The sequence below is a fragment of the Tursiops truncatus genome, chromosome 19, assembly GCF_011762595.2.
Source record: "Tursiops truncatus isolate mTurTru1 chromosome 19, mTurTru1.mat.Y, whole genome shotgun sequence".
Classification (NCBI taxonomy): Eukaryota; Metazoa; Chordata; class Mammalia; order Artiodactyla; family Delphinidae; genus Tursiops; species Tursiops truncatus.
Window position 1 is genome coordinate 26,938,560 of NC_047052.1, and position 12,758 is coordinate 26,951,317.

Genomic DNA, 12,758 nt, shown 5'->3' on the forward strand with positions numbered 1-12,758 from the left:
ATTAGTCCCCTTCTCTCTGTGCCTAAAATTCCACAATGAGCAATTCATTTCTTTGGGTTAAACACGGCGTTTTGCAGATCATCAATTTTTATACAGGTAGTCACTCATACCCGAGTTTAAACAAGTCACTCAGATCTCCAGGCCAAGAGGCTTGGGGCAGGGAGCTGGGTGGGGGAAGAGAATAATCAGAGGGGAATGAACCAGAAGAGGAATGTGGAGGTCCGTTGCAGACAGAATCTACCGACCTTGAGAGTTGGCTGGGAGCTAGACTTTCTGAGGACTGTTGTTATCTGCTCAGCAAATTCCCTTTCAGGAAAGGGGAGGCCCCCAGGTGCTGACAGGCAGACCCAGAGGAGGCGTCCTCAGGGGCCAGTGCAGAGAGAGAGCCTGTCTGGATCCATTTAATTGTGACAAGATCCCCGCAGTGGCCTTCGGAAAGTGCTGGGGGACATACTGGTGCCTCTGGGCTAACCCCTGTCACTTTCTGCCTTGACTCAAACCAGACCTGCCATTTTCCCTTTAATTTGTTTCTTTGTTTTTGGATTACACTGGGCAAGTTTGCCTCTGAGATTCACAGGCAGGTCGAGCTGAACATTTCACCAGAAGAGATCCACTCTCGTCCTCTCCCTCCTCCTGGCCTGGGGTGGGCACAGAGTTGGGGCAAGGTGGCACGTGATCAACCCCATGACAGGGGATGACACGCCAGGCTCAGTGTTCCGGGTAGGGCCTAAATCTCCTCACTCCAAAGGGTCTTCCACGCCCTCTACCCTTATATCGCGGCTCGAGTTTTGTGCGCTCTGTACCAACTCTGCGTTTATTTACTTACCATCTTTCTTTCAGTGGATGCACTTTTTGCATTTAATTGAGTGTATTTAAACAGGAAGCTTTACATTATAATTCAAATGGAAAACCAGCATGGCCTGCCATAAATATAGAGAAGGCATAAACAGAAATAACCACAGAGGTATGGAGAACAATGCAGAGTCGGTAGTTTCTAGTGAGGTGCGTGGCCTGCTGAAGGCTCATAGCTGGGTCTGCTCTCCCAGCTGCAAAGGGGGATTCAGACGTGTCAGAGAGGTGTTAAGGCCACAGCAGCACTAACCTGAGGCTTTCTCTCTGCCTTCTCAGGATCCAGACAGAACCGGACAGGGAGAAACGGTTCCGTTCTGTCATCCTTTGCCTTGGCTATGCCATCTAAAGTCATCGTGTGCCTTCTCTGGTCCCTGGGAGCCCCACACTTTGAGAAATAGTCCCAGTGACACATTGGGACAGTGGGTGGAACCGGCTGTCATTGACACATGATGATTTTATTTTATTTACTGATGAATAGGCAAGGATGTTTACTGCAGCACTGTTTAAATAGTCATTAATACAGACTATTTATAAAATGACTCTATTAGCCATTAAAAATAAAACAAGTAGAGAAATAGAAAATATTGTCAGTCAAAAAAATCTTTCAGATAATTAAAAGATTTAAAAAACAGGGATTTCTATAAGGCTTGGTATTGGCCACGGTAGTGGTCGAATTTACAACACAGATGAATAGAGAGATGTAAATCAAGGCCTTCTTCCCCAGACTTGGTTCTAAAACATTTACTATCTAGGATCAAGAGCAAGGTCCTTCGGTGATAGTTTGCGGGTCTTATATATGGTTTCTACCTACGCCCAATCTAAACAGTAGGACACACGATGATCTTAGATGCTGCAGACAAGGCGGTGACAGCATGTAGTGAGAACATTATTCCCATTTCAGTGGTGCTGCTTGGCACCTCTCAGCCGAGGTTTCTTTTTTTTAAATTTTTTTATTTTTTTATTTTTTTTTTTGCGGTATGCGGGCCTCTCACTGCTGTGGCCTCTCCGTTGCGGAGCACAGGCTCCGGTTGCGCAGGCTCAGTGGCCATGGCTCACGGGCCCAGCCGCTCCGCGGCATGTGGGATCTTCCCGGAGCGGGGCATGAACCCGTGTCCCCTGCATCGGCAGGCGGACTCTCAACCACTGCGCCACCAGGGAAGCCCCCAAGGTTTCATTTTGACAGAGGCCTCTACGTATGTTGGTCACCAACCTCAGGATGGGAGAAGAGTTTCAGCTCTGGAGCCAGGCTGCCTGGGTCCAAATCTGGGCTCTGCTGAAAGTTTCTTAATCTCTCTGTGCTTCGGTTTCCTTCTCCACAAAATGGGGACAATGGTAACAGGGACCTCATAGAGTGGCCGGGAACGATGAAGGAGTTTATATATATAAAGCGCTTAGAGTTTAGTGAAATTAATGCCTAGCAGGCATATAGGAAGTGCTTAACAGTAAATATTGTTATTCTCTAAACCAATTTAAGCATAAGATATTCTTTATATTCGGAATTATAGTATTCTTATTCTATAAATCAGTATAATATAAACGAATATAATTTCTACTTTGAGTTTCTGCTCTGCCAAGCTGGCAGGAAATGAAACATCAGGCTTAGGAGTTCCCCGCCCTCCCCTGGGAGTGATTGAGTTCATAGGGTCTTGTGCAGGGCGAGGCAGGGGGTAAGGGGACCACCTTCTCCTTCCCAGGTTCCGTGAGACAGCTTCATGGATGCTGAGACCAGGGTGTTTTTTTGCTGCCTGGGGGCCATGCTGGGGGCACCCCAGGGCCCTGAGCATTTTTGAGAAGCTGCCCTTGTCCTGGCTGCCTCCACGCCCCTAGCCCACCTCCAGCTCACCTCTCTCAAGGTCTTCAGGGAAGCAGGGGGAAGTCCCCGCTGCACCGTGTCTCTCTCCTGTGAGGCCCTGAAGAGGTAAAATTGTCACTCTATGCAAAAACGTGATACTATATATAGAAAATCCTAAGGACTCCATGCAAAAACCACTAGATCTAATAAATGAGTTCAGCAAAGTAGCAGGATACAGGATAAACATTCAAAAATCGGTTGCATTTCTTTACACTAACAATGATATATCAGAAAGGGAATGTAAAAAAAGAATACCTTTTAAAACAGCACCAGAAAAAATAAAATACCTAGGAATAAACCTGACCAAGGAGGTGAAAGACTTATACACTGAAAACTATGAAACATTAATAAAGGAAATTAAAGAGGATTCAAAGAAATGGAAAGATATCCCATGCTCTTGGATTGGAAGAATTAATATTGTTAAAACGACAATACTACCCAAAGCAATCTACAGATTCAATATGATCCCCATCAAAATACCCAAGACATTTTTCACAGAACTAGAACAAATAATCAAAAAATTTATATGGAACCATAAAAGACCCAGAATTGCCAAAGCAATCCTGAGGAAAAAAAGCAAAGCAGGAGGCATAACTCTCCCAGACTTCAGACAATACTACAAAGCTACCGTAATCAAAACAGCATCGTACTGGTACAAAAACATACATACGGATCAATGGAACAGAATAGAGAGCCCAGAAATAAACCCACACACCTACAGTCAATTAATCTTTGACAAAGGAGGCAAGAATATAAAATGGGGAAAAGACAGTCTCTTCAGAAAGTGGTGCTGGGAAAGTTGGACAGCTGCATGTAAATCAATGAAGTAGAACACACCCTCATAGCATACACAACAATAAACTCAAAATGGCTTAAAGACTCAAACATAACACATGACACCATAAAACTCCAAGAAGAGAACATAGGCAAAACATTCTCTGACATAAATAGTACCAATGTTTTCCTAGGTCAGTCTCCCAAGGCAATAGAAATAAAAGCAAAAATAAACAAATGGGACCTAATCAAGCTTTCAAGCTTTTGCACAGCAAAGGAAACCATTAAAAACAAAAAAAAGACAACCTAGGGAATGGGAGAAAATATTTGCAAATGATGTGACAGACAAGGGCTTAATCTCCAAAATATACAAACAGCTCATACAACTCAACACAATAACAAAACAACCCAATTGAAAAATGGGCAGAAGACGTTAATAGACATTTCTCCAAAGAAGGCATAGAGGCGGCCAACAGACACATGAAAAGATGCTCAACATCACTAATTATTAGAGAAATGCAAATCAAAACTGCATTGAAGTACCACCTCACACTGGTCAGAATGACTATCATTAAAAAGTCTACAAATAACAGATGCTGGAGAGGGTGTGGAGAAAAGGGAACCCTCCTATACTGTTGGTGGGAATGTAAATTGGTGCAGCCACTATGGAGAACAGTATGGAGGTTCCTCAGAAAACTAGAACTAGCGTTGCCATATGATCCAGCAATCCCACTCCTAGGCATATACCCAGACAACACTATAATTCAGAAAGACACATGCACACCTATGTTCATAGCAGCACTATTCACAATAGCCAAGATATGAAAACAACCTACATGTCCATTGACAGAAGAATGGATAAAGAAGATGTGGTGCATATATACAATGGAATACTACTCAGCCATAAAAAAGAATGAAATAAGGCCATTTGCAGCAACATGGATGCAACTAGAGATTATCACACCAAGTGAAGTAAGTCAGAAAGAGAAAGACAAATACCATATGATACCACTTACATGTGGAATCTAAATATGGCACAAATGAACCTATCTACAAGACAGAAACAGACTCAGACATAGAGAGCAGACTGGTGGTTGCCAAAGGGGAGGGGGTGGGGAGGGAAGGACTGGGAGTTTGGGATTAGCAGAGGTAAACTATTATACATAGGATGGATAAACAACAAGGTCCTACTGTAGAGCACAGGGAACTATATCCAATATCCTGTGACAAACCATAATAGAAAAGAATATTAAAAAAAGGAGTATTGATATGTGTATAACTGAGTCATTTTGCTGTACAGCAGAGATTGACACAACATGGTAAATCAAATATAAAAAGAGTGTGAGGCCCTTTAGCCCCGTGTCTCATGCCCCCACAGGCCTGGGAAAGCCTTGTCACTCCTACCTTGGGATGGGGAAACTGAGGCCCAGAGAGGGGAAGCAGCTGAGCCAGGCCGCACCAGGCGAGGCCCTAGGACGTGGCACCCCCAGGCTCCCCGTGCTCTATCTGAGTGATGCACCCCCATCACCCACTCCAGGGTCTTGATGCTCCTCCAGGCCCAGGGAAACCAGGCTGGGTTTTAGAGAGCTGGGCTCCAGGCTGTGTCCAGGAGCTCCTGTGGCTTCTGTGGCATCGTGGCTTCTTCTGTGGCTCCTGGGTTAGTGGCTGGCATGGGCGTGGCTGTCAGAGGGCCCTGGGCTCCGCATCGTTGTGCCCGCTGCATGGATCTCTCCTGTGGGCCCTGTTGGGAGGCAAGGCTTCCAGAGGCCCCTCCACACACGCTTTCTGTGGCTTCCCTGTAGAACACAGCAAGGCCCTGGGACCTGGCTTCTCTCTGACACTGTGCCTCCTTCCTCTCCCCAGTACCTGCCACGGAAGAGCACCCAGAATTGCAGGTGGAAGACGCTGATGCTGACAGCCAGCCCCTCAACGAGGAGGAGAATCCACCCTCTCCCACGGAAGAGCCCCCGGAAGTGCAGGTGGAAGACGCTGATGCCGACAGCCAGCCCCTCAACGAGGAGAAGAATCCACCCTCTCCCACGGAAGAGCCCCCAGAAGTGCAGGTGGAAGACGCTGATGCTGACAGCCAGCCCCTCAACGAGGAGGAGAATCCACCCTCTCCCACGGAAGAGCCCCCGGAAGTGCAGGTGGAAGACGCTGATGCCGACAGGCAGTCCCTCAACGAGGAGGAGAATCCACCCTCTCCCGTGCCGCTGCCCCCGTCTCCTGCCAAATGCGACACACTTGGGGTCCCAGGATCAGCCACAGGGAGCCTCAGGTCACCTTTTATGCTTCTCTTGGGCTTTTCATAGCACAGTGCCACCTGTGCATTTGGCATTTGAGGACACTGGGGCCAGAGAGGGGAAGAAGCTGGCCCAAGTCACTCAGCGAGTTGCTGTCAGCGCTGGGACTATGGCCCCACCATTTTCCGTTCTCCTAATTTCTGGCTTCAGGCTCTATAGAAAGAGCTCTCTGAGGAAGCCCTGTCCAGAATACCCTCAATTGTACATTTGAAGGGGGTAAAAAATGTGACAGGGCTAATTTTATTGTTAAATAATACAATGGACATACCAAAGAACACTAGCTATAATAACCATCCCTAACCCCACCACTCTAGGTGGTACTTTTATTTTTCTGCCTTCTCTTCCATACCTTGTCCGTGGGCCCATGCTTTTGAGTGGTTTTAGTTGAAGGAGTGATTGGATCATATCTCATTTGAGACCACATCTTATTTATTGAGCCCTTTTCCGTATTGCTAGTCTGTCTCCTTAACACTCATTGTGATGCTGTGTTGACATCCTCCAGCTCTGTGTGCCAGGAGAGACATAACAATCCTCTGTGGTTGAATACTGTCCACAGTGGTGCTACAAATATCTCTTTGGTCTTCTGCCCTCTGTCCTTGGGCTCCTTTCTCGAGAGTGGGTTTTCTGGTCAGGGTTGCGTGTGTTTTTGTGCCTCTCGAGATAGGTTAGTTGCTGCATGGTTAGAGTTGGTTTTGGACAATCTGAGCCAGGTAACTGAGAGAGGGCCTGCAGAGAGCTGTAGGTAGTCTGTGAAGTGCAGTGCAGTGCTGTGTGAATGGTCAATTAAGCTAAAGGGGAGCTGCCAGTGCATCTCCTTTGCTGGCTAGATTGAGGGATGGTTCTTTTTTCTTGATTAATTCTTGCTTTTATCCATGAACCCTTGAGTAATTTCTCAGCTGAGGTCAGAAGACTGCCAAAACAGAGATGGTTGGACGTAGCAAACAGAAGGCTCCTGGATTTTGATGTGGAGAAAAGAGTCATGATCTCACCCAGCCTTGGAACACAGCTCACAGACACATCAGTCCTCACGTTTAATTCACTGAATCATGCACAAAGTACAGAGAGCAGAAGACAGGGCACCACCATAATTGTAGACATCTGGTCTACCGCCCTCTGTTCCCTTCATAAGGGTAGGGAAACTGTACAGGCTGGGTTAGAGGTGGATATTCGGGAGGAGGGAGGGGACTAAGATCACTTGGGACAAGAATCAAAGCCTCCTGCCTTTTGCTTATGAGCTGGGTCTGTGAGGCTCCTCTTATTATCATTCATTCATTCATTTGCAAACATTTACTGAACATCTTTACGTGCCAGGCTCTGCTCTAGGTGCAGTGGTTGCATCAGGGAGAAGCCTGAGAGGGGCCTGCCCTCATGGGGCTGACATTCCAGTGGGGCCGAGATAGACAATGAACAAGTAATCACACAAGGTTTTTCCAGAGAGTGCTAAGGAGAATGTGACTGTGAGAAACTGGGACGCCTCAGCCTGAGCTTGGCGCCAAGAGGGAATTCTGATGCCTGACATGAGAGGCCAGTGCGGCTGCCTGTGGCCCGGGACGGAATGAGCACTGGGGGCAACTGATGGGAACAGAAAAGCCACCAAAACAGAGGGGCACACGGGCAAGGCCCTTCTCACAGTGCAATGCTGTGGTTTGGAGTGAATCCTGAACATCCCCTGTCTACGAGGATTATGAAAATTCAACAAGCTACTGTATGTGAGGTGCTCAGCACAGGGCCAGGCACTGGGCGGTGCTGGAGGAGCATAGCTGCTGATTTAGTTCCACACTCTTGATTCTCTCCAGGCCCGGAGAGGGCACTGGGCTGGGAGCAAGAGGCCTGAGTTTAAGTCCCAGTTGTGAGATTTTTGCCCCAGTCTTCTTGTTTGCAGGCATCCTTTTAATTAGAGCGTAAAAGAGGTGAACCCATGAGTTTTGCCATTCTAGGCGAGTTGGCGGAAGGTAATAGGGTGGTTTCAGAGCCTTGTGGAATAAAGCAAGTGCTGCACATCCCTCTGACTGTATCCCTTTACGAGCCCTAATGATGGAGTCCTGAGTCACAGTGGTTGAGTATGGGAAGAGTACCAAGTGGATTCAAATCTAGACACCAGCAGCTGAGACACCAGTGATTCCAAATGTAGCACTCTGTGGCAGACTTGGACTGAATGATGGGGACCTGGACATAATTTAGCCTTCATTCTTCAGATAGGGAAGCGGGAACTCCAGGAGGGCATGGGCTTTCCCCAGGTCACACCATGAGCTGGAAAACAGACTTCATGGCCCGTGGGTGTCAGCTTTTCCAGCCAGGGGCACATCTGCAAAGGGAGAGAAGCTGAGCTTCCAGGAGAGTTAATAAGATGGAATGTGAGCCCTCACACCTTCTCAGTAGCTGGAAGGGTGGTGTGATGGAGAAGGGGACGGGGTGGACTGGGAAGGGCAGTGCCCTCAGACTGGGAGGTGGAAGGGAGAAGGATGTTTAAACTGAGACCCGACTGAGGGATAAGCACCTCACTGAATTGGGTAGGTTTAGTCCCATTTTATAGAGGGGGAAAACTGAGACAGCTCAGAGGGTTTGAGTAACTTGCCAAGGTCACACACTGGGAAGAAGCAGGGCTGGGGTGCAAATTTGGGTTTGCCCGATCCCAAGTCAGTGCTGTTACTTTTATGCTAGGCCATTGAATGGATGCAGAGACCGAGATCCAGAGGTTGGATGTGTCCCCTCTTCTCTTTTTTGTTTCCCTGCAGGCAAGCGAGGACCCTTTGGCAGCACCATCCTCTGTCCCCACCTCCCCCCCCAGGATTCGCTCTGGGTGATCTGCAGGGCTCCAAGTTGGTTCACCCCCTCGCGGCCCCTGCCTCCCTGAAGGCCCCTCCCTTCCATGTCTGTGCTCTTGCAGGAAGAGGCTGTGCTCCCAAGATGATGAGGCTGAAGAGCTGTCACCGGCTGTATCGCCCGTGGTCGCTTGTTCGGACCCCACCAGCCCGCAGGGCACTGAGTAAGTGGGGGCCACCTCTGGGGTCTCAGGGAACCAGAAGTCTGGGTGGGGATGGGCAAGCAAAGGGAGGTGAGTTGGGAGGAGAATGGATGTTTTTAGAACCTTCCACCCCAAGGCAGACTGTGCCCGTGGCTTCCCGGCAGTAAGAGAGGGCCGGGTCTCCTGCCCAGGCTGCTTCTGACCAGCCCAGAAATTCTGAAAAATCTGGTCAGCAGAATGGGCTCAAGCTCTGGGCCCAGCTGTGTCCAGAACCACAGAGAGTGGGCCCTGGGGAATCCACATCTTTATAAGATCCCCAGGTGATTCTGATGCAACTGGTCTGTGGAACAATGTTTAGAGGCAACTACGAGGGCATCGGGACCTGTGTCTCTGACATCGAAGTGTCACAAGGGCTGGGCCAGTGGGAGGTGTTTTCCTGAAGAGTCTACGTAGGCTGGTGACAGTGAATACCCCAGCCCTGGGCTCTGGCCTGGGATCCTCACCTCCTCTCCAGCCATTGCTTCTGGAGTGACCTTAGGAGACAATATACTTTCCTTCCAGTCCTTTTTTCTGTCCATAATTTTGTGGAGTTTATGCTTAACAGTATTGTGGAAAGTTCAGAAAAGCAAAAGAAGCAGGAAAAAACCCAAACCTCACGTATAGTCCAGTGATCCATTTTAGCATACAGTGGAGTCACATCTTATGCAGTAGGGTAGGGGTAGGGGTAGGGTTTACTATCAGAAAATAAGCCAGAAATCAGGTATAATAATAAAAACTACCTTTGAAAACTCTTAAGGTGGTCAGCATGGAACCCCATGTATTACCTGAGTAGGTTAAGATGCTATAACAAATAGACCTCAGTGATTCAGTGGCTTAAGGAAGAAGACGTCTCATATGTCACAGTTGTGTCACTGGTGGTGTGTTTCAGGTCAGTGGAAGGCTCTGCCCCCTGCAGTCATTTAGGGCCCCAGCCAACAGTGGCTCTGCCACCTTTGTGTGGCTTTCAAGACCCTGCTGGTCACCACTAGAAAGGGGGAGTGCCAGGACGCTCTTCCACAAGGAGGCCCGGAATTGCACTAGCATGTCCACCCGTGAGAGCTCGCACGGCCACACCTGGGCAATGTAGTCGCTGGCTGCGCGGTGACCCCTCCCTGCAGGAGGGAGTGGGTGTAGGTGAGCAGCTCGTGTCTCCTCTGCCCCCCAGCACTCTCTCTCATTATGACCCCCGCACTGATTTTCTCCAGCTAGCTCCCTCAACTGACACAAGAAGAGTAGCTGGCTTGAGTTTCAGTGCCTCAATGTATGAAAAAAAACAGTAGATCTGTAAACACTAGTGTTACCCTCAGCTCAGCAAGAAGATCACAGGCTACTCAGAGGAGAACATAGAACATAGGCTGGTTCACACGGCCGCCCGTCTCAACTCACCCAGGGCTCTTGACACACACTGAGCGGAAGACTCTCATTCATTCTCTCTGTCTGTGTCTGTCTCTCCCTTGCTGCAAGTTCATACAGTTTAAATTCCTATAAACTAAAAGAATATGTAATGTATCTGCACTGTTTTTTAATATTTATTTATTTATTTATCTATTTATTTATTTAGGCTGCACTGTGCAGCTTCTAGGATCTTAGTTCCCTGACCAGGGATCGAACCTGGGCCCTCGGCAGTGAGAGCACAGAGTCCTAACCACCAGACAGCCAGGGAATTCCCTGCACTGTTTTTTCCATCAGTTATTTCCTAAGCCTAAAAAAGTAGCCCCTGTCCCCTCTCTGATCTGTCCTGTATCTCATGTGAACCCCAAACTGAGACTAACAGCCCTGAACTGAGTTCCAGAGTTTCCCCCTGAATCACAAGTGGAATCCGAGTGTTTTTGGAATTGCCCATCTGAATCAGAGCATTCGTGGTACATTTTCTGAAAGCTGGGCACCCGGGTGTTTTTCCTCCCAAGAGATATTAAGGTGGGTTTGATGTTTTGATGTCAGAAGAAGACTGGGCCAGGATTTACCCCCTAAGGCCAGGTGGGATATAGATTCAGCTCTTGCCCAGTGGCGCAGGGGTCCCTCCCCACGCAGCCCGCTCAGCTCTGGGTGGTGTTCCCTCAGTGACCAGGACCGCGCAGCCTCCACAGACAGCCAGACCAGTGCCCTCATCAACAACCGGCTCCAGGAGCTGGTGAAGCTTTTCAAGGAGCGGACGGAGAAGGTGAAGGAGAAGCTCATCGACCCTGATGTCACCTCTGATGAAGAGAGCCCCAAGCCCTGTGAGTCCAGAGCTGGGGCTGGGCCACCTGACCAGGGGTGGGGTGGGGCCCCTTAAGGCCCCTGTCAATTCTTGGGGAAGGTGGCCCCAAGGAAACGGTTGGGGTGCTTGAGAGAAGCCCAGATCTCCATTCTCTGGAATTTGAGGTCCTTTATGTACAGGTTTAGCTACATGTCCAGGGGAGGAAAGAATGTCAAAGTTCTGACCAGTGATCCAGTTGTACTTGGCTCTCCCTCCCACAGGGCAAGTTCCCTTGTTGACCCCCTGCCCCTTTCCCGCTGGCGGGCAGGTGGTCCACCCTGGGATGTATCTCATGGTCTTGCACTTAGATGGTGTCCATAACCCACTCTGGAACTACACAGTCTTATTTTTCAGAGGCCTCCACTGCAATATTCTTATGGGGTTACCTGAAAGTTTCCTGCTTTCAAAGTGCCAGGAGGAAATAAGAACCATGCTGTCTTGCCAGGGAGGTTTTCTAGGTCTTTTCAAAGGAGGGTTGTGCCTTAGAACTCATGGTGCCAACAGTGGACCTAGCAGAGCCTGACTTCACACTCCTAAAGCTGGAAACATAGCCATATTAAACCTGTAAGAACCAATTTCTAGGTCACCAACAACATCACCATAGATGCACAGGAAAACTGTGATCCCATCTGGTGTCTTGTTTTAGAGATGAGACAGCTGAGATTTCTGCTCTGAAAAACCTAGAACAATGTTTTCCTGATTTCTGGCCCTGGGTGGTGGAAGTTCTGGGTACCAATGCCCCTAGCCGTCCAGAGAAACCAAGGGGTGCAAGCACAGACACACAAGCACACACTCAACTGAAACATCCGGCTTGCCCAGAAACACCTCATTTTAGGCAGTTCCTGAGAAGCGGTCCCAGACTGGTAGCTGTAAGAGTTCGGAGCAGGTGCCCAGGTTGCTATTAAGGAAGATCTTTGTGGTTTGCTGCAGGAGAGCACCCAGAGCTTGTAGCAGGTTATGGGATGGTGCCAGGGTCCCCTCGGCTTCAGTTCCAGAGTCTGCAGTTGGGAGCCTTCTCTTTTTTGTGTTTTCATTAATTAATTAATTTTTGGCTATGTTGGGTCTTTGTTGCTGCGTGCGGGCTTTCTCTAGGGTAGGGGTAGGTAGGTAGCAGGGGCTACCCTCCGTTGCAGTGTGCGGGCTTCTCATTATGGTGACTTCTCTTGTTGCGGAGCACGGGCTCCAGGTGCATGGGTTTCAGTAGTTGTGGCGCACGGGCTTCAGTAGTTGTGGTTCACGGGCTTCAGTAGTTGTGGCACACAGGCTTAGTTGCTCCGCAGTGTGTGGGATCTTCCCGGACCGGGGCTCGAACCCGTGTCCCCTGCACTGGCAGGTGGATTCTTAACCACTGCACCACCAGGGAAGTCCTGCGAGCCTTCTCTTTGCATCCTCTACCCGAGCCTCAGGGCTGGGTCAGAGGGTCACAGTGTCATCCCATAGCCCCAGCCAAGAAAGCCCCAGAGCCGGCCCTGGATGTGAAGCCAGCTGAATCGGGGCAGGTGGAGGAGGAACACTATTGTGAAATGCTCTGCTGCAAGTTCAAACGCCGCCCCTGGAAGAAGTACCAGTTTCCCCAGAGCATCGACCCGACGACCAGTGAGTCCTGGGAAGGCGGTGGGCGTTGCCACATGTCACATGAGAGGGCAGGAGAATGGGAGGGGGTGGGGGCAGTGCAAGGGCGGGCCCCAAACAAAGTCCCTGAACTAGGACCATAAGATCATACCCATCTTAACA

General features: G+C 49.1%; 1 protein-coding gene across 1 annotated transcript in view; it reads left to right on the plus strand.

The window, feature by feature from the left end:
* The window catches only part of CNGB1 (cyclic nucleotide gated channel subunit beta 1), a gene marked incomplete at its 3' end in the record, with an annotated part of 60,219 nt that overhangs the window by 19,649 nt on the left and 27,812 nt on the right, over positions 1-12,758 (plus strand). The window contains exons 11-14 of the mRNA XM_033844521.2: positions 5,342-5,756; positions 8,669-8,767; positions 10,847-11,004; positions 12,465-12,620. Of these exons, the coding sequence (XP_033700412.2) occupies positions 5,342-5,756; positions 8,669-8,767; positions 10,847-11,004; positions 12,465-12,620 (828 nt within the window). The remainder of the gene's footprint in view (positions 1-5,341; positions 5,757-8,668; positions 8,768-10,846; positions 11,005-12,464; positions 12,621-12,758) is intronic.